Source organism: Cucumis melo, chromosome 8 (genome assembly GCF_025177605.1).
Source record: "Cucumis melo cultivar AY chromosome 8, USDA_Cmelo_AY_1.0, whole genome shotgun sequence".
Lineage (NCBI taxonomy): Eukaryota > Viridiplantae > Streptophyta > Magnoliopsida > Cucurbitales > Cucurbitaceae > Cucumis > Cucumis melo.
This window is the reverse complement of record NC_066864.1, coordinates 5,070,357-5,091,747: the sequence shown is the minus strand read 5'-3', so window position 1 is coordinate 5,091,747 and position 21,391 is coordinate 5,070,357. Positions and strand designations below refer to the sequence as shown.

At 32.3% G+C, this 21,391-nt stretch overlaps 3 protein-coding genes across 7 annotated transcripts; 1 reads left to right on the top strand and 2 right to left on the bottom strand.

The window, feature by feature from the left end:
* Positions 1 to 1,598: 1,598 nt before the first annotated feature.
* On the bottom strand, positions 1,599 to 3,955 carry LOC103484959 (uncharacterized). 2 transcript variants are annotated; one of them, XM_008442361.3, is made up of 3 exons: positions 3,137 to 3,950; positions 2,341 to 2,451; positions 1,599 to 2,073 (listed from the first exon to the last, which is right to left on the bottom strand). In XM_008442361.3, the coding sequence occupies exons 1-3, from the start codon at positions 3,845 to 3,847 to the stop codon at positions 1,918 to 1,920; spliced, it is 978 nt and encodes a 325-aa protein (XP_008440583.2). In that variant the 5' UTR covers positions 3,848 to 3,950; the 3' UTR covers positions 1,599 to 1,917. The 2 variants fall into 2 exon arrangements, with proteins under 2 accessions (XP_008440583.2, XP_016899136.2); XM_017043647.2 differs by lacking the exon at positions 2,341 to 2,451 and having other exon boundaries at positions 3,137 to 3,955.
* Positions 3,956 to 11,408: 7,453 nt separating this feature from the next.
* On the top strand, positions 11,409 to 14,954 carry LOC103484958 (phospho-2-dehydro-3-deoxyheptonate aldolase 2, chloroplastic). The gene is made up of 5 exons (XM_008442360.3): positions 11,409 to 12,617; positions 12,724 to 13,001; positions 13,267 to 13,543; positions 13,650 to 13,895; positions 14,318 to 14,954. The coding sequence occupies exons 1-5, from the start codon at positions 12,090 to 12,092 to the stop codon at positions 14,582 to 14,584; spliced, it is 1,596 nt and encodes a 531-aa protein (XP_008440582.2). The 5' UTR covers positions 11,409 to 12,089; the 3' UTR covers positions 14,585 to 14,954.
* A 2,182-nt stretch (positions 14,955 to 17,136) lies between these two features.
* On the bottom strand, positions 17,137 to 20,946 carry LOC103484956 (polyadenylate-binding protein 3-like). Of its 4 annotated transcripts, none has more exons than XM_051088858.1 (6): positions 20,594 to 20,946; positions 20,379 to 20,481; positions 20,207 to 20,277; positions 17,738 to 17,929; positions 17,447 to 17,577; positions 17,137 to 17,367 (listed from the first exon to the last, which is right to left on the bottom strand). In XM_051088858.1, exons 1-6 carry the CDS (start codon positions 20,684 to 20,686, stop codon positions 17,319 to 17,321), a joined length of 639 nt encoding a protein of 212 aa, XP_050944815.1. In that variant the 5' UTR covers positions 20,687 to 20,946; the 3' UTR covers positions 17,137 to 17,318. The 4 variants fall into 4 exon arrangements, with proteins under 4 accessions (XP_050944815.1, XP_050944817.1, XP_050944818.1 ...); XM_051088860.1 differs by lacking the exon at positions 20,594 to 20,946 and adding an exon at positions 19,080 to 19,607 and having other exon boundaries at positions 17,738 to 18,961; positions 20,379 to 20,457; XM_051088861.1 differs by lacking the exon at positions 20,594 to 20,946 and adding an exon at positions 19,080 to 19,607 and having other exon boundaries at positions 20,379 to 20,457.
* Positions 20,947 to 21,391: the final 445 nt, after the last annotated feature.

Sequence of the window (21,391 nt, the reverse complement as noted above, 5' to 3'; positions counted from 1 at the left end):
TACTTAGCCATTGGTATCTAAAGTTTGGTAGGACAAAGAAGCATTTAGAATGGAGGTTAAGTAGACATTTAGTCCAAGTTGAGGAGGTTCATGTTATGATAGGTAAACAACGACATGGTAAGTTGAACTAAGCAGCTAACAAGAGGCGAGATTGCACCCCCATTTAGAGGACCAATAGATTTAATTTACTAGACACGACTAAGGAAAGGCAATATTAGTATAATCTGACTAAACCAACGCATGCCAAGCCAACATGAGCTGTAAGTTGATCTTGAATTGAGTTTTTCCCCTACATCAATCAGGACAAACTCGAAGAGAAAGTTGATGAATTAGGACTGGTGAAGTTCTCTTGAGTTGAAAGAATTTTCATAATAAAAATGGTGAGTACATCATTGAGGCATCAAATGGAGTAAGTCCGTTAGCCCTAGTCCTGAGAAGCTTGGCTTAAGGCATATTCTTCTGTCCAGATGGGGATTTTCATAATCATGTACTACCCTGAGGGGGTGTCTAAACTGATCTTACTTTAAAATTTTATTTTCTGCATATGTAGAATCAACTTGTTTGTTCTACATTTTCTTTTTACGAATTTTCTATCTCAATTTATTCCTCACATTTATTAATTTTGCAAATAGACCCAATATCTTTTAGTTTGAACGTTTTATACTCTAATCAACATAAATATGATTACTGTTTTCTGAGTTCTTTTGGGATTCAACAGTGAATCGGTCAGCACTCAGCAGAAAAAAGGAAACTTTCTCTGCGTCTGAACTCTCTTGGCCTAACCAGTTTCTTTTTCCCATAAATCAATAAAAATACAAAAAAAATTATAGAGGAAAGTGTACCTGTGACTGCACGGTTCCGGTGCCATAGAGTTGTTAAGTCCTCGGTAAAAATCATACTGTACTTTACATGCTATTGATCAGACCATTATAAAGACTGCATCCTTATGAACAGAACCGGAACCCTCCAAAGTCCAAACCCTACTCTATTTCTGCCAATATTACGATTTTGATGATCTTTTTCTTTGATCGTGTTTCACTGCTTTTAAATTCTCCAAAGCCAAAGAGAGAGCAATGAACCGAACCTGACGAACTTGGTTGTTACATGCCTCTGTATGAACATCAGCTTTCCTTCCGTAGCCACCAAATTGTATGGTTTTATACGGGCAATTGTTGCATGTCGTAGCTTCCATGACATGAAAAAAGCAAGTTGCACGTTCCTAGCCTGACGTCTCTCCATTTGAATTGTTGTCCTCGTTGCTCGTGTAATAGCTCCCGGAACTGATTCCACAGAAGCTCAGATGCGACTGAACCTGTTGACTTGATAGAAAAAATTGGAGAGAATAAAGTCAAATGAAGGACTGCATTCAAACAGACCGACTGCAGTTAAAAGACAGTCAGTTATCCAGTAAGAATAGTGCTCGCTCATGCTGACACTCTGCATTTACTGTAGCCCTGAGACAACATGGACGAGAATGAGAAACTAAAATTATAGTGGTTGAGTGGAGTGGATGATGCTTAGGGCGGGGGAAGTGAGGGGAATTTCAGAAGCAAATAGCTTTAGAAGATGGAAGCGGATATGAAGATGAAACACCATAATACAACGAAAATCAAAATTAAAATGGTTAAGCAGAATGTTTATTACATTAACCCAATGACCATAACAAATACATTTCTCCCATTACAATTCCCCTGCCGCTTTACACTTTCTCTTGGTGCAACGTTCATTTCTCGTTAAATTGCACATTATGGAAACCAAAAATCTTTTCTGGCAAGAAGTATCAAGCATGATAAATGCCAAAGTTTAAACTGCCACAAAATTACATCCCATTCTTCTATTCTGTCGTTATGCAACAACTACTATCCTAATTTGTAACAAAAGAATCCTAAGCTATCTCCATTCGTTTCTTCAAACAGCTCAAACGTCCTGGACTTCCTTTCGATTTAAGCGTTCATCAATCAGATCATGCCTCCCAATATGACTTTGTCCTCCACTATGCTCCTGTCTGCTTTCCCACATCTTTCCTGACTTTCCTATTGCTAGAATCAATTCAAGTTGCTTTTGTTGTTGTTCCTACAATCCCCACACAAACAAGAAATCAAAATCAGATTTGATGTAGAGCACTCCTATTGAAGAAAAAAGAAATCTTGTAGAATATGCAATATTTGGTCATAGTAACGTAGTAATTGATATTATTCCATCTTCCGTTCTATTGTAACCTTTTGGGTTTCAAATTATAACTTAAACACATATACACGATGCTTTATCTGTAATCACTTAGAGCACTCCTCAAAGAACTTAAAACCATTGAATTTACGTTGAATGGAAGATTCAATGCACCTGCATAGCTAGTAAAACCTTCTGGATTTCAGCAAGCTCCTTCTCCAAAATATCTCCCCGAACTGCTAATGCTCGGGTGGCCTCGGAAGTCTTTTGAGCTAAAGCTGCAGTCTTCATAAAGTGATAAATACTTAGAGGCTATCGGAAATGGCATCTCATTTTAGCAAAAATGAAAGCAATAAAGTTTTTTGACCTTGTTATAAAGGATAAAAGTTTGCTTTTATCACATCCTAAGGTTCATTTTCACATTCTTAACATGTTTTTTCACACGGTAGCCAAATTCCCTGCAGCACGTAAATTTTCTTCTCCACTACACATCCATGTCATTCCAATACAATTCACTCACTCAGAGCCTATTTATGTGTTTCGGGATTTCATTGCTTCTTAAGAAAAAATCTTCTTGGGTTTTGTAGGAGTTCAATGCCAAAATTTCAGTACTAGATCCTCTCCTTGTATTTTATCCATACTTAGAACATTCACTTTTCAAAGGCTGTCCAAATCTCCAAGAAACTGGACTTCATCAATAATTACAACCGGAATTACTATTCGGATATCGTCTTTCTTTGAGGCATTTAATCTAGTTGAACTATCTCTAAATTCTATGTTATTTAGGCTATTTAGAAAAACAAATTTTCTTTGTTTTGTAAGTTTCAAAATATTTGACCGTCCATGGTGACTTAATTTCTTTTTCAGTATCATGTTAGTGTCTGCAGGGGACCATCATTTACTTTGTTAAATATCATCTTGAGATTAAGTAATAAAGAAACAGCCTCAAATTCCTGAGAACTAGAATTACCTCCTCAACGGGCTTCTTCAGAGCCTTTCGAGTAACTCTAAACCTAATCCCTAACTTCTCCAGCTGCCTCGACAAAACTCGAATTAGCGTTGCCGAGCTCCTCAAATCCTCCTCAAGCTTGTTAGTCTTTTCCATCAAATTCACCTCTAAAACGCCCTTCACTGTCTCTCGAAAAACTCGATTCCACTGCCGCCTACGAATCCAAGCACCAATCGCAACCCCAGCAACCAGAAATAAAATCGCGCCAACGAGAACCCCATCACCAAACACCGCCAAGAACACGCTCTTAGACCTGGTTTTCGCGCAATTCAAAGCAAAACCAACAGAACCGATCAATGACGCAACAAGGCAAAACAACTCGGCAGCTGAAAGTAAAGAATCGATATCGAAATCACCACCACCACCACCGGGTATCCGACCTACTCCTCCAGAAGTAGAAACTCGAGGACAGAACTGATGGGCATCGATGGAACCAAAATTAAAAGGGCTTCGAAACTTGTAATCAAGAATTTGGAAATGCAGGGTGTTCGGGAAACGGCTAGGGGGGAATCCAAGAGACACGCTCGGATTTCTAGAAAAAAGGGTGGAAAAGCACAATGTTGAAGAAGAAGGTGAAGTGAGTGAAAGGGATTGGAAAGGAAGCGACATCGTTTTAGAGTGTAGACAGTTCAAGAATCTAGGGTTTGTACTCAGACATGGGAAGGGGTACATAGGTCCATCCTTCAGAATAGAAAATGGAAGTGAAGACAGATTTGACTTCACACGGTGAATGGGAAAGAGTTGGACTTCGAAGTGGAAGGGAAAACCCCGATTAATTCAATGATTTACGCGCAACTTTTATCCGATCTAGTAGTTTATAACTGTAACCGTTAAACTGGATAACTAACAGCGTCCAAAGTATTGGGCCTTCTTGGCCCGCTTCTTTGGGCCCCGGCCTCCTTTTACCTTTATTCTTCATTTTTTAAATAGTTTTTTTTAAATACCAAATCACAAACTCAACGTTATGGAAGGAAAGGATATCCTAATTGATGAATCTCCATGGTCAATCATAAAAGAGAACAAGTCTCCTTTATTGAAACCAAACTAGTCAACATGATTAAAAAGATGGAGTCACTACTGAGAAAGTTAATGGTAGATTTATACCTTGTACTACAAATAATATTTTCAGGATAAATATAGGAAATCTCAACTCATATAATAATTAAGTTGATTTTTGTAAATAAAAAAAGTACAAAAGTATTTAATGAGTGACAATAATGCACTCTTCAAAATACAAATATGTTGAACTTAAAAAAAAAAAAAAAAAAAAAAAAAACGTTTTTCAGGGCAAAAGAATGCTATTGATGATTGTCTAAACAATCTTGCCTTTGTTTTCTTCAATTGACATGTGATGTAATATAGATAACACGTGTGATAGTGATACAATAAAACCTTTACAATTATTAAGAAACACTTTAGTCTTATTATTATTCTTTTTATTATTTCTTCTTAAGGTTTGCTGCGAAAACTTTGGGGGGAAAAAACAATATTGTTTTCATTTCAACCATCAATTAGGCAACCTACCAAATAATAAATTGTTTTTAAATATAGCGAAATAAATTAAGATTGTATCGGAGAGTAACCAAAATCACATTTTGCATAAAAATATAGTATTAAGCAATCTAAAAAAAGTGATTCTATAGAAAAAGAGGGAAAAAATTCACTCTAAATTAGCATAACCTGTTTAGTGATCATAGAAAAATGATTAAGCTACCTTATTTTATATAGTTTTTGAAATATACCAAATATCATTTTTAGTGATTTGATAGTTTTAATTAAATCATTTTTTGTATCAAACCTAATGATTGAAAATCAACTTTAGGAGTTTGTTATCAAACATAAATTTAATTGTTAGAAATCAATTTTACAAAACCAATTATATTGAAATCTCTTTTTCTAAAATTACTATCCAACTATCACTTCCAAACACACCCTACGAGATTTATAAATACAACAAAATATCAACGTCTATAATATACCAAAATATATTGTGACATACAATGATACTTTACTAAATTTGTAAATACTTTCGTCAATACTATCGTTTAAAATAAAATTTCAATGTATTTTTTGGATGAAAAGGAGGAAATTTTGAGAGGGGCAGGCAAGACAGAGACAACAAAGAGAATTTGTGGCCTTCTTGTAGACAATTAGGTGATGAAGAATAAAGCAAAACGTATATCTAAAAATTGGATAAGAGACAAATAAAGAAACACGAGACAGTGGTACCTAACAACTATCATTACTCCTTAAATTTCATACCTTTAACAATATATATATATATATATATGTATATCAAAACACTATTTCACCATCAATCAATTCTTTCCTTTCATCTTTTCGCATTGTTGTCATGGGATTTGTAATATTTTTATAAAATCTTTTGAAATTCCTTTTACCCATGGAACTTTCATTTACATCGTCATATTTTGTATATTGAGAAAGAAAAGTTAATAGATTTAAAGGTTAATTTTCATATATGTAACAAAATATTAAAATATTCACGACTCGTAACAAAATCAAAAAGCTTATGTAGTTGACCATTTTATTTAAATATTTCAAGTTTGTTCTGGCCACTTTTGAATTTCGCGTGGTTTCGATTTCTTCCTTCTTCCTTCTTCCATTTCATCTTTTTTCTTCTCTTCTTCTGCAATTTTTTTTATATATTTTCTTGAAAAATCATGATATTTGTTTTCAATCAATCATAAAACTTGTATTGTTGTTTTTTTCAAAGTGTTATTTGGTTCAAGATCGTATACCAAATATAAAAGGTATTGGTACACGATCTTGAACAAAAATCGTTGAATATTGGTACACTATCATTTAGATTTGGTACGAAATCATGTATATTTAGAAGAGTTACGTGTGTGTATGTTTAGAAGAATTAATCGCGCGTTAACTGAATAATTTTTTGTATTTTTCATTGTAGATCTGTGAATTTTTTCGTTTTCAAAATTTTTACTAATATAAATATTTGGTCGGTTTGTTATATTTTTTTAAAAAATATTTTTTTAAAAAAATAACTTTAAAGTTTATAATCAAAACAAACTACACCATGAAAATCATTTTAAAGTTAGAAGACATGATTGAAACTAATTGTATGAATTTAAAATTTAAATATTGCACTTCGTTTATCATATTTTCATCTTCTCTTTTAACATAAGATTGACGGGAAATTTTTTTTTTTGAACAAACCTCTAAAATTGAAAAAATAAAGGAAAAAAAAAACATTTGAGGTGAAACAGACATTGAAGAAACTATGAATGAATTCCATATTTGATAAAAATAGAAAAATGCTACTTTGGTAATTATTAGGTAATGTTGTTGGTCAATTAGTAGGTATCGATCAATTTCATTAATGAAGACCAAAACATTGGCCCCTCCTTATCAAAGTTAGGTGAGATGAATTAATTAAATTAATTTAATTGATCAACTCTTTGTTTAAACAATAATTAATCAACTATATGTAGGTGGATTTTACGTTTATACAAGTAGGCTTAGAATGAGACTGTGGGGCACTCATTTAAATACTTTATATCTACCGCACCTAAAACAAGTTTAATGTTCTATTACTTCCAAAGAAAAGTTTTTTGACTCAATTGTAACATTTTATTTTATTTTATTTTATTTTGCCAAAATTAGGGGGAAAATAAAATAAATTATTAAGAAATAGCGAAATTATCAAAAATGTGTTTTGGATTTTGTATTACAAAAATATATATAAATTTTTACCGGTTTTAAAATACAATTGAGCATAGAAAATAAATTAAAGAAAATATTATTAATGTTAATATATGAACAAAAATTTGACAATATTTCATTACAAAAATACCTCCAAACCTTATAAAATTATATTGATACTATTATCTTAAAAAAATTAGAATCTTCTAATAATTTTGATAAGATTGTACGTTAGTAATTGAGGCGTGTTAATAATGAGATGTGAGATTTTATATTTGAACCTAAATTTTGGTTTATATATATATATTTTTTTAAAAAAGTTCTATATTTCATTGAGACTCTTATTTAAAGTTTAATCATATTCTTTTATTTAAATATATATATATATATATATATATATAATTTAAGAGAATTTGGTATAATTTAGCTTAGGAAAGTTACATAAATTAAAGGAATAAAACCATATGGCGAAAGCACAAACACCTGTCATCATGGTATTGGGCCAAGTTCCTTTATTGGTAATTTTTAGTTAAATGAAGAAACAAACAAGATAATATATAGAATAGGTAGGTAGATATAAAACAAAAAATATATAGACAGACAGACAGACAGACAAAGGATAGATAGATATATACAATGGAGTGAGAATAACTGGAGAGTTGCACATGTGCAAACTCAAATATAATTAAAACCTCGCTTATTGATAACTGTACCAATTTTACCTCTAAATTACATTAATTATCTAGCAATAATTTATAGTTTATTTCACTTTATTTCATTAAAAAAATAAAACAAAAACAAAAAAGGCATAATATGTAAATTACTTATAAATAATTAAGTTGATAAAATTAGTAGTGTGAATTAACTCCAATGATTTTGTTGATATACTCTTTTTTTTTATTAGATTTAAACTAATTTTATCATCACCATTTGAAGTTTTAATCAATACAATTATTAGGTTGATTTAATTCCCAAGTAAAAATTAAAAAATAATGTAAGTTGATTTTTTTTTTTAATTCAATTAAAGTTGTGGTTTATATTCTTCAACTAACATTCTTCTTAACAATTGGTCAAATCATTACAATAATACATATTTTATAAGACGTTAGTACATTATATTTTAGTAACTCAAAATAAATATTCTAATGATGATTCCAGTGGTTGACATATCTTTGTATTTTAAAGAAGAAAAATATGTTGTTGCCATTAAATTTGTTAAAGTAGGCAAAGTAATTTGAAGAATGATGGTTGAAATATTTACAATATCATTTTCTTTTCGTCTAATCAATTTTTCTAAAAAATGAATATAATAAAAGTTAAGAATTTTTTCTAGAAATAGAAAAATTTGATAAACTGTTTATATTCTATAAAACAACACCGCTTGAACTTTTACACTTAGATTTTTCTATGTCAATTTATTTTTGATAATTTTCCTAAAATGTTATGTCTTTTTTAGTTCGTGATTTTAAAAATGATTTATGATTTAACTTTGAAAAATATATTTAACTACTAAAGTTAATTTCGATTACATGTATGGGTTTTCAATCTTGTTTTTAATGAATCCTTGCATGCATCTATCTATATAACTAGATATCTACTAGTTTTCGACTCTTTGTTTTATGGAGACTAATAAGTAGATTATTGTATTTGACTGTCTCGCCACAACCAACATTTTCATCTTCATACTTTTACTAATTTCAATTGGACATCTTGCCTTGGTACACATGTTTGATAATTGGATTTTCTGTGTTCATTGGCAATTTCTTGGTGTTCATGAACATCTAATAAACAAACAATTGCTTCTTGATCCTCAAAATATAAACTTAGCATAGGGTGTCGATGTTGACTGCTAATGAACTTGTTTGGTTATCTACTTTGCTATCTGATCTACAAGTCTCGTCATCATAATATATAATAATTAGATTTGTAATTTATATTGCCTCTAATCCAATATTTCTTAATCATCAAAGTTGAGCTTGATTATCATTTTGTTTGAAACAAACATTCGTATGATTTTTTCAAGCACTTTTCCATTCAGACTCATCACCAACTTGTCAACATGTTCCTAATTCTTTTTATCATCCATAATTTTTTTAATAACTTGTTTACTCTTTTGATTTATGGATATATAGATCTACACAGAAAATTAATACATTGTTTAGTTTAAAATTTAAAACGTTTAGAATTTAAATTATTGTTTTTTATAAAATTATCGAAAATAACGAGAGGGAATTTTCGTCTTACAAAATTAATACCTTTTTTAGGTCAATTTTAGTAGGAATTTAATATTTCCAGATATTGTATGAGTCTTAAGCATTTTATATTATTCATGACAATTCTTCTTTTATCTTTTTTCTTTTAATTTTTTTTCAAATCCAATTATCTTTACCGAATATTATATCAAAATTTTACCTAATTTTATATCAATAATTAGATACACTATTTGGCAAAACAAACGTATTTAAAAAAAATAAATAAATATTTAATATAAGATTTGAAAATATTAATATAAGTTTGGAATTGTTAATTTTTCAACAAAATTTTAGTGATCAATCTCATTCCACATGAATTGTTCCAACTATTATATATGTATGCTAGTAAAAGACACGTGCATGACACGTATAATATACGTAGCTTTAGATTTTGGTAAACATTGTATATATATGTTTAGATTATGCTAAATTTAAAGATACGAAATTCAAAATCTCTAATTGAATTAGATATACGAAAAAGTTGTTAAATTTAAAGGTACGAAATTCAAAATCTAATTGAATTAGATATACATGGAAGAAGTTACAATAATTAAATTAAAATATAAAAATTTAATTGTAAGATTTGTATGTATCAAAAAATAATTTTTTTGTAAACAATATTTTTTTATACAACTTGAAGGTAACTTATTGTCATCTATGAGCTTGATTCAAACTTATGTTGTCTTTATTGAAATTTCTCTATATAGTGCAACATAAAGTTGTCCATGAAAAAACACGTTTTTCAGGAAAATATATTACAACATTAGGAATTGTTTGTCATTATGTTTTGTTAATTGTCATTGCAAAACATAAATGAATGAAAAATTAATTTATCTTCAACTTGAATGGATATTCATTATCATTTGGTGGACTTAATGGTATTCGTGGAAGAAAAACTTGTTTTTCTACATGATCACTCATTGCTATTCAACATGTATAATATTTTTACTAAATGATCGAAATACCAATCTTGTCCCTTTACACGATCAATTGGATGAATTCAGATTTCTCAGTAACATTGTTGGCAGAAAACAAAGGAAACCTTTTATTCAATTAAAAAAAAAATGTTACAAAAACTTTTCAACTTGTAACTAATTTTTTAATTTTTAAAATATGAATGAAAAACCATTTGCATTCCAACTTTTTACCTCCTACATACTTTAATTTCATTAAACTTAAGTGTAATTAATTAATAAAGTAATGGAAGAAGATGAGTCTTATATAATTATATATTACAAAATATTAAAAATCAATTTACTATAAAATCGAAGAGTGATTTGGAACATAGAAGTAAATTCAAGATATAGCGAAGAGAAAAAAGTTTATCTGCAATGAAATTTTTATATATAGTATAGATTTTATTTAGTGGTTATCGTGGGAAGAAAATAAATAGAGAGAGGGATGAGATCACGTGCGTCACGTTACAAAATAGACGAAAGGGAAGGAGACAGACAGGAGACTTCCTTCTGTTAAATTTCGTTTAAGTGGGGCCACTATTCAATTAGATTCCTTCAAAATATCTCCCCAAAAAAAACCAAACCAAACCAAACCAAACCAAACTTCCAAACAACCCAGTTTTCAGTGGATCCCTTCACACTTTTACATTATTGCCCTTCAACTTTCAAAAACTTACAAATTCCACATACTATCCTAAAATTATCGTTTTTCTTTTCTTCTCTTTTTTGTTTTTCTTTCCTGAATCTTTCTTTTTCTTTCCTTTTTAATGGATTCCATTTTATTTTATAGTAAACTTAAAAAATACATATAAAAACTAAATAACTTATCGATGAAAAATAAACTAAATTAAAAAATAGACCAAAATAAATATTTAAAAATAATCCTAAACACAGTACAAATATAACTATTAGGTTAAAAATATTTACTTATATAGTATATGCTATCTACACATTTTAGATCAATTTCTCAAAGTTGATAAAATATTTTGTTAATAGAAGTTTATTAGCTAGATTAAACACTAATAGAAGTATATAACACTAAATTAGTCGTTCATAGATTTTGCTATATATATATATATATATATATGTACATATAATATGCAATACTTTAAAAATTAATTAATTAATCCAGATAAAATTTTTCAATTTTAATAAAAAAAGAAAAAGAAAAAAAGAAACACGTGAGATTAAGAATATAAAAACATGATAAGATGGAATAAAAAGCATATACCTAAAGCAAGTTATATTGATTCACATTGGTATATAAAAATATAAGAAGCTCCAGCTCCAGATATTGGTATGACTTTTTAAGTCCAAATTTTCCTATTAATGACGTTTTTATTTTTGTTAATGTATGTAATAGTAGCCGAGCCGTAGATAATGAATGAGATCAAGTGGATGAAGAAAACGCAGGGGAAGGAGAGGAAGAGGAAGAGGAAGAGGAAGAGGAAGAGGACGATGAGGAGAGCAGCTTAGCCGCCATTTTGTTAATTTAACCTTCTTCTTTTCTAAATAAAAATGTATTTGCTTCACCACCTACTCCCCGCATTTTGTAATATTTTTTAGAATGGGGACATTTAATTTTAATATGAAGACTTTTCAAGGAAAAGTCATTGGAAATGGGTTGGAAGGAAAGAGGGAATTGTTGGAGTTTGGATTTGGATTTGGAAAGGGCTTCCCAATTTTATTGGTCAAATTTGATGACCACCAACACCATCTTCAACATAATATTTTTATTTTGTTGTTTTTATTTTATTTAATTAATGCCGCCTTGCCTTTGCTTTTGGTTTGGTTTGGTAGCCCTTTGAAAATTGCCTCTCATCTCCACTTCCTCCGCTCATTCTACCTACCATCTTCAACATTTCCCCCTTACCAGCCCCTTCCTCCTTTATAAACTCCTTCTCCACCATTCTCTTCCCATCTCACACTCTCTCTCAACTCAACCCTTCTCAAATACCCTCTTTTCAGGTTGGTTAATCCAACTCCATTACAGATCTAAAAACCCTTAATTTTTATAACATTACAATGGCTCTTTCCAATGCCGCCGCTCTCTCTTCCTCTAAATTGATCTTCAATCCTCTTCTTGACACTAAATCCCAACAACCCATTTCCTTTTTTGTTCCATCCAACACCCATCGCAGGCTTCGCCAACGGATCTCTGCTGTCCACGCTGCAGAGCCGGCTAATGACAAGGTGGTTGTTGAGGCCCCACGGAAGAAGCCGGTGACGGCGCCTACTACTAATGAGAAGTGGAGTTTGGAGAGCTGGAAATCGAAGAAGGCTTTGCAGCTTCCTGAGTACCCGGACCAAGCTGCTCTTGAGTCTGTTCTTAAAACTATTGAGTCGTTTCCTCCCATTGTGTTTGCTGGTGAGGCTAGGAGTTTGGAGGAGAGGCTTGGTGAGGCTGCTTTGGGGAATGCTTTCCTTTTGCAGGGTGGGGATTGTGCCGAGAGTTTCAAGGAGTTTAGTGCTAATAATATTAGGGATACATTCAGGATTCTTCTTCAGATGGGTGTTGTCCTTATGTTTGGTGGACAAATGCCTGTCATCAAGGTACAATCCATTTCCACTCTTTCATTTCAGATTCTTTTGTTTTCTGTGGACTTCTTGTTGTCTAATCATGGTGTTTGTCTGTTGTGTAACTTCAATATTGATTTAGGTGGGAAGAATGGCTGGTCAGTTTGCAAAGCCCAGATCAGATCCCTTAGAGGTGAAGGATGGAGTAAGTCTGCCAAGTTACAAGGGTGACAACATCAATGGCGATGATTTTACTGAGAAGTCAAGGATTCCAGACCCTGAGAGGATGATTAGAGCTTACACTCAATCTGCTGCAACGCTTAACCTTCTTAGGTCCTTCGCCACTGGAGGATATGCTGCAATGCAGAGGGTCACTCAATGGAATCTTGATTTTGCTGAAAACAGTGAACAGGGTGATAGGTAAGCCAAGTTCTTCTGTACAGCTTTTAATTGTGTCTTGTTTTTAGAAGCAGTATGAGTTGTCTTTAAGTGAAACGAATTCAGTAGCTTTAATTATATGTGTACTATGATCATATTAGAATCAGCCTATTGTAGTAGCTCTAGTACTTGCAAGCTTATTTAAGTTCTGAGATGATAAAGAGAAACTGTGTAGAACTTGCCTAGTCCTCAGTTCTGAAGCTTATATTCATCGATGGTTAAAGTGTATTGTAAAATTGCTCAACAGGTACCATGAACTTGCTCGTCGTGTCGATGAGACCCTTGGATTCATGTCTGCTGCAGGACTTACTGTCGACCATCCTATTATGACAACAACTGAGTTCTGGACCTCTCACGAGTGTTTACTATTGCCATATGAACAATCACTTACCAGACTGGACTCGACATCTGGCCTTTACTATGATTGCTCAGCTCATATGCTTTGGGTTGGGGAACGAACCCGACAACTCGATGGTGCCCACGTAGAGTTCCTTAGAGGGGTTGCTAACCCTCTGGGAATTAAGGTAGCTTCTTAAAGCATATTTTACTTTGGTTTGATAATCTAATGTTTGTTGATAAATTAAATGTTATGCATAACAACCAACGATTAATATGGCTTTGGCAATGCAGGTGAGCAACAAAATGGATCCAAATGAGTTGGTTAAACTTGTTGAAATCCTCAACCCTGCTAACAAACCAGGAAGGATAACTATCATTGTAAGAATGGGTGCTGAGAACCAGAGAGTAAAGCTTCCCCATTTGATTAGAGCCGTACGAAAGGCAGGGCAAATTGTGACATGGGTCTGTGATCCAATGCATGGAAACACCATTAAGGCACCTTGTGGTCTTAAAACACGTCCATTTGATGCTATTCTGGTAAATCTCTCTTCTATTCCTATAATTTCCGATTGCTAAAAGTGAGATGATTGAACATATAGAGATTTTGATAGTTACTCTAAAGCCTATTCTTAACACGAAACGTTAGAAGAAATGGGAAAATAGTGGTAACAGTGGTCTTTTATGGGAAATCAGAGGGGACCAGAAGTGTGCAAATATAAGTTGATATAAGATTGTTAGTCTATCATTTTTTTTTCAAATGCTGAGAAGTTAGTGTATGACAAAGTCGGACGGTTTAATCTTTAAACTGATGATAGTTTCATTATAGAGAAGGAGAGTCTAAATATGGAAGCCATCCTACCTAACCTGCAATACCCCTTTTGCATCGCAATTCCCCTGTTGTTCTGATTTTGACATTGTGATCGTCTTCTAAATCAAGTGTCCAATTGTTTTTCTTATAGGCCGAGGTCCGAGCGTTCTTTGATGTGCATGAACAAGAAGGTAGCCATGCTGGAGGAATTCATTTGGAAATGACTGGACAAAATGTTACAGAATGCATTGGAGGATCCCGGACCGTAACATTCGACGACTTATCTTCAAGATACCACACACACTGCGACCCAAGGCTGAACGCTTCTCAGTCTCTTGAGCTTGCTTTCATCATCGCAGAGAGGCTAAGGAAGAAGAGGATTGGAAAGCAATCCCCACTTTCCCAAGGCTTCTTTTAAACAGATGGAGAAATTTCTGATTACCATTTTGTGTTCACTTGTGAATGAGTTGGTAGTTGCCAGAAACTCAATATTCAGTAACCACATTCTACCAATATATAAATGGTAGGAGGTAATGTTGAGGATCATATTTTTAGTTTTGAAGGATTGGAGTATTTTTCTGTGGGGAATAAGTGAACTTCAACCAAGGAGCTGGAGAGATCACAAGTTTTAGAATATGTTTTTGACTAGTTTGTCTTTTGAGTTTTCATTCATTTATGTACTCTTGAAATTTAATTTCTCCAATTGTGGAGCAGGAATTTAGATTTTGAAGAGTTTCAATGTAAACAAATCCTAATTAATAATTAAAATGAAACTTTGATATTTCTTACTTTCATAATTTTCTATATATCCTATCAAGTCTTCAGAGGAACTCAATTCCAATTTGCTACAGAGAGCACAACAATATTCCCAACCATTTTTACCCAATACCATATCTTGAGTCAATTCATTTAAATTATGTACAAAGTTGGAAAAACAGCATATTCGTAGCATAATGGATTAAAGGGACAGTTTAAAAACTTCCACTCCTTTTTTTCATGTTAAACTTAAATTGAAAAATATCTGCCCAACCAATAATATCTGCAAATCTTTTAAAAATTTAAGATAAAATTTTTTTAAAAAAATATTGTAAATAATAAAATTACTTAAATTATTTTAATGTCTTACATAGAAATTTTGCCTATTTATTTTATGAATCATAAGTTTTGATGAAGAATTTATTAATGACAGAGCATACCTTACCTTTGTTTGCAAAATCTAGTTTTCTAAAAATGATAGATGCAGTGAGTGCATGTCTCAATCATTGAAAGATCTTTCTGTGTCGAATTGTCTGATATTTGTTTTTCAATCATTCACTTGCCTTATATGTCTTCCAATCATTTCTTTTTCCATTTTAGTATATTCGCATAATCATCAATCATACAATTTATTTACCATATTGTCATTTTGAACCTTTGTAGACTTCCTTCAATTTATTTTCTAAAAAAAATAAAAAAAAATCAGAATGTTCAATTTATTCAGGATTACAATATCGTGAATTTTTTTTAGGTTCTCTCATTCTAAATCAAGCCTCACTATAATTAAATGTTTCCAATATTTATTTTACCTAAAACAAGACGAGACAAAATAAAACAAAACAAACATGATATGCATAGTCTTGTTCTTTCACTTATTGACGTGATATGCATACGTATATGTACAGTTATTAAATATGAAATAGTTATTATTGTTTGTTAAATTAAATGGAAGGTGCTTTTTAATCGAAAAGATGTATACGTATTATATATGAGCTTTGCATTGATATGAGACTTCATGATTTGGAAAGATTGCTTTTCAAATAGTATCTCCGTTGTCACTTAAGATGAGAAAGTTAGATATTTGCTTAATAGCTTGGATGCAAACAAGTGCTAGAATTCTAAAGGTTGAAGTAGCTACATCGAATTGGTAGATATTATTTTCAAATCAAAGGGTAGATATTGAATTTTTAAGATGAGTATAAAGTAGAGAATTTGTTGTAGAGATTTTAAAACATTTGATTAATTAGATTTATTTCCCCATCATTTTGAGAATAAGTTAAGTGAGTGACATATTTTATGTTAAAAACAAGTCATATGAAATATAATTGAAAAGGTAAAAAATTTCAATTTATCCTATATTATATTCATTTTTGTCTTCCTCATGTGCAGTCTCACCTTTCATAAACTCCATTTTATATTTTCTTTTCGTTTTTACTTTTAGGAAGAAAAAAAATAGTTCTTTAAATTCAAAATTCTTACACTTTTACCATAAGTGTTCACCCTCTAATAATTAATTAATTCAAAACTACCATGTACCTACTTTTTAATACAGTTGAGGTAGACCTTAAAAAAAATACAATTGAAATAGATAGATTGAGATCACAAATACCTTGATTGCTAACTTATTAATACTACATATTATCTGAGTTCTCACCTTATCATGTGAAAAAAGGTAATTAACTTATACAATTGTACAAAAATAAATTAAAAAATTAGCACGAATTACATAAACAAAATATTCCGGAAGAAAAAAAAATCATACACAGATTTTAGTATAAATTCAAAAGTGAATGGTAAAAATCTTAGAAGCTGAACTCAAATTCATTGTAAAATATGACATTTTGAAAATTTTACTGTTTCCATAATCAAAAGAGTAGTTTTATTTATTTGTTAAAAATATCCACATAGTCTAAACATAAAGTAAAACTTGAATTACCATAACTAACATCAAAACCGTAGTCTAACCACAAATTAGTACTGACGTTATATTTTTCAAAAACAAAACAAAATCAATTAAAAGAACATTTTGTTTTTCAAAAACAGAAAAAAAAAACAAATAATTAAAATAATTAACAAGCGATACCTAAATTACCAACGTTTCTGATTGAAAGTTCTGGTCGCCTAAGCAAAACCGGTACTTGAGAAGATAATAGAGGCAGAAATATCCAAGCATACAATCAATCTCTCCCAGAAACCTCCTAAAAAAATCGAACATGATAAATAGGTTCCTGATGAACTATTATCATCTCTCTTACATTAGATCGTTTGATGTAATTGCAACAAAAAAAAGCTGAAGATAATCAAATCCATAGTTCTATTGGCTCTAAACCACAGTAAAATCGTACAATACGTACATATAGTATCACAACGTAATTGAATTATGGGCAAAGCCCCTCCTAGTAGTATGGCATGTATCGCATGGGCCTTCGGAACCGGGGTGTTTTCCTGCAGCAGGATGCGGAGTATCATCAATCTGTAGTAGATGTAAATCTATATATATGTGTGTGTCATGCAAGAAACTTACCCATATCCTCCATATGGTGAGTAAAAATAAGGGGGCACGTAAGGCCTCCTGGATCGATAGCCCATGTAAGGATTGTAACGCTGGGGAAAATACTGCTTCATACCGGGAACATTTGTTCGCTTTTGTTGAACCTGAGATGAACAGAATGATATTAAAACCATTTAACATTAGTTATAAGAACTCAAACAACATGCACAGATAACGGCGCCAATAATAAAATGTAGAATTAGTATGCCAATGTCCAATACTTGATAGAATAGAAACGTAAATCATCTTTCCCCAAGGAGCTACCTTCAATTGTCTTCCATGCAACTCTGTCTCGTTTAAAAGAAGTGCCTCCTGAACAGCTTCGGCTTCAACAAACTCCACATAAGCAAAGCCCTTGGGATGACCAAATTTATCCGTGAGAATAGTAACCCTGTTGACAGTACCACAAGATTGGAAATGCTGCTGCACTTCTTCAGGTGTACACGCATAATCAACCTGCAAGTCCAATTCCATCTTAAATGTTATTTAATCAAACACAAACTAAATCATAAGCAAAGCATGGAAACAATAGCAGTATAATACCAAAGAGGACCAACTTAAAAAGTATGAATATTTTATTGCACTCAAAACTAATAAACAGCTCAAACACGTTGATTGATTCTCCTTTAACCTGATGGACTATGTGATCCTTTATCTTAAAAGTTAAAAACTAGAAAAGAAGATGAACCAATCTTTGTGAACTGCTCCTAGAGCAACAGAAAAGTTACGGAATCGGTGTAGGATATTTACTCCAACATCAGTAATCGATGGTCATGTCAAACATTTTTTTAAAAAAATATATTTCCGTATGCATCATGACTCATGCCAATCCCAACTCTATTATTTGGCCACTTGAAAAGAAGGCAACTAAGACAAAAACTTAAGCAATCAACATTTTAACATCTGCCTGTGACTTGTCTGTCATCCATAAATGTGTAGTGATATTATGATTTATGAAAGTTAATTTTAGTGTATGTCTAGTAATTAGCACTTCCCCTCAAGCACTGTCCAGTGTCCACTTCTAGAAATACATAGTTCATTTGCACCAAGCATATCTCTTTCGGATATGATAAACTTTATGAGCAATTCTCATCTCCCATCTCCATATATCATAAAAATATCCTAACTACTACTGAAAACTCTCCACCACCTCAAGTTGTGATTTAATTGACACTAAAGTCGAGGAAATCACTCATTGGTAACTGCCATACGTCCTAAACCACATGAAGGACTGCTGCTAAGTGCCATAAATGAATACTCAATATCTCTTCTGCGCATAGATAGGCTACTCATTTGAAGCACAGACAAAAGCCAGATACTCTTAAAGTACAAGGCACTAAGAAGGTAAAGCCTCGCAAAATAAAATTAAAAGGAAGGGGAAAAATAAATTGTGCTAAAGCTATTCAAGGAACAGAAACTGATCTACTGAGGATAGATAGTTGCCAGTGACAAATTTTCAGCCAGTGACAAATTTTCAGCACGCAATACCTGTGAGGGAGATAATAGAACCAAGATATCGATATCAAAGCCACAAGAAAAGAAAAATTATGTACCCCCATAAGGACAGTTAAATAGCCCTCATTTATGAAGCAAAAGTTACCATTACCATCATTCCCAGCAGCAACAATGCTCTGCAACTAACATTGCATGCAAATGATTTGTCTCCATTGACGTGATCATGCCCTCATGAATTGAAGTTGAAGCTTCTTTAGTTCACATTTCCATCCATCCTTACCTAAGTTCACAATAATGTATACTTTTTTGGATCAAATGAACTAAATCGACCAATGTCGTTTTCCCAATCTTCACATTCCTTTTCCTCTTCCTTTTTTCGGTCACTCAGTTTCCCCCTATCAATTATAAAGGTTTCTTTTCCATCTTATACTCTCTTTTTTTTAATATTTCTTTTTCTCTTTCTCTTTCTTTTTCTTTTTTCTCTTTTCTGTAAACAAGAGAAACTTCTTTTCTTTTATTTTGATCTTTTTTTCCTTCAATTTGTTTCAAACACACATAAATTTTCTTTCTTTTACTGCTTGAATACAATCTTAATGACACAATAAGTAATTTTCCTAATAGAATTATATTGCAATCATCCCAGAGCAAATACTGAGAACTTCGGGTAAAATGAATGACCCTGCGATCATAGCGAGACAAACAAGTTAAACATCTACTCTGACATGGTGAAGAAGCACATCCACAACATAACAAAGGAATAAAGAAAAAAGAAAAACCTAGGGCAAGAATTCTAGTAAAATGGATACATCAATACTTAACCCTTTAAGTTAAAACTAAATGTAGCAAGAGTCCAAATAGCGCACACAACGCAGGGATCAAAATAATATATCTAAAAACTCTCGCTTCCAAGCCTTCAAGTAATACATGATTGCAATATCTCTGACTTGAGCTCGTAGAACCCTCAATACCATAAGAAAGGAAAAGGAACCCAAAACCATTTTATCAAACCCTAATTAGATTTGACTGGACATAGATTAAAGGTGTAAGTTAAGACAGCAATTGCTTTGCAGGAACAAGTGACATCTACGTAAACCTAATCTTCGCCTAGGATATGCTCATCTACAGAAATTAACAACAAAACAACTTAGCAAGTAGTGTAAACTAAATTTGTCAGGTTGCAAAAGAAATATTATCAAGATCAGCATGCTTGTGAAATAGCATTTGACCAACTACACGAAGAATAACGTGCTTATATCAAGACCATAGATCTCATCTCACGTTGCCAACAAATACAGATCGCGAATCTGCCTCTTCTTTGCTTTCTTGACTTACAGCCGAACCAGCAGGATCTGTATAAGAAATTATAATCAGGCAGATTGAAGATGCTACAGTAGCTTCATACGAACTTCAAAATCAATTTAGTCGAAGGTAATTCGAGATGGAGGTAAACCTTGAACGGCGCCCATTTCCTTTTCTACCTTGGCTTGCATTTCGCGAAGAGCAGCTGCTTCCTCCTCCATCTCCTTCAATCTCTTCTTCATCTCGTCCAGCTCCTGCAACATCCACAGAAGACAACAAATTCACATACCACGCAGATCAAGCTTCCATTACACAACTGTATTGGTAATGGATCTCTACAGTTATGAAATAGAGGACAGAGGGAACCTTGATGGCGTCGTCATCGGCGGCAGACATGTCAATGTCACCCTCCTCGACCGGGATCTCTCCGCCGTAAACCTCGTGTTCCTCTTCCTCCATTTCCGTTCTTCCTAATTGTGTCCGAACAGGCTCCCACAATACGATCGATATATAGGGTAATCTATAAAGCCCAACCGCGGACCATTTTATAATGAACAATAAATCGGCTAAAGACTCGTTTCAAAGGACTGCCTGAGTCAACCCAAGTCCATGAGAGCTCTCAGCCCAAAGACTTGGATATTTGGTTCATTCAGCTCTATGTTACAGTTTGGCTTAGGGTTTGTGTTGTCAAATTTAGTACAACACCGAAAGTCAGTTTAAGTTTAGAATTTGGCATTGTAAGATGAAGCTGCTTATTTATAGACTCTTTCTCTGACATCTTTACAGAAGTGAAGTTACCATTCCTTACTTAACTAAAGCATTACATTTTGTTTATACCCACAAAAATCAAATTTTCTACTTCAACTTAAAAAAACTAATCGATGTGTATTCAAGTTTTGTGAATTGAATCAATTTGTTTGTGATCGATTAGCTTACTTATGATATATTATATATTCAATAGGACTCTTTTGAGGATCAAGTTTGTTCACTTTTGTTAAATTTAAAACCATCATGGATACCAAACTTTTTTAATATTTATTTTAAGAAATCTCAAGCTTGATCAACTTCTAAAATTTAACATTTCTCTTGTGCTATTGTTCTCTTAATTCTAGATGTATATGTGCATTGTCATAACATTCACACACATGTCAAATCTTTACGCAT

Bases quoted from the DNA above. Each gene is read 5' to 3' on its own strand.
- LOC103484956 (XM_051088858.1), bottom strand. From the start codon at position 20,686: ATGGAGGAAGAGGAACACGAGGTTTACGGCGGAGAGATCCCGGTCGAG. The intron at 20,278-20,378 runs GTTTACCTCCAT...TTTCTTATACAG, and splicing joins GGAAATGGGCGCCGTTCAAG to ATCCTGCTGGTTCGGCTGTA. The intron at 17,578-17,737 runs GTAGCTCCTTGG...TGTTCATCTCAG, and splicing joins TGCATGGAAGACAATTGAAG to GTTCAACAAAAGCGAACAAA.
- LOC103484958 (XM_008442360.3), top strand. From the start codon at position 12,090: ATGGCTCTTTCCAATGCCGCCGCTCTCTCTTCCTCTAAATTGATCTTC. The intron at 12,618-12,723 runs GTACAATCCATT...ATATTGATTTAG, and splicing joins GACAAATGCCTGTCATCAAG to GTGGGAAGAATGGCTGGTCA. The intron at 13,002-13,266 runs GTAAGCCAAGTT...ATTGCTCAACAG, and splicing joins AACAGTGAACAGGGTGATAG to GTACCATGAACTTGCTCGTC.
- LOC103484959 (XM_008442361.3), bottom strand. From the start codon at position 3,847: ATGTACCCCTTCCCATGTCTGAGTACAAACCCTAGATTCTTGAACTGT. The intron at 2,452-3,136 runs GTAATTCTAGTT...CACTTTATGAAG, and splicing joins TGAAGAAGCCCGTTGAGGAG to ACTGCAGCTTTAGCTCAAAA. The intron at 2,074-2,340 runs GTGCATTGAATC...TGGGGATTGTAG, and splicing joins AGGTTTTACTAGCTATGCAG to GAACAACAACAAAAGCAACT.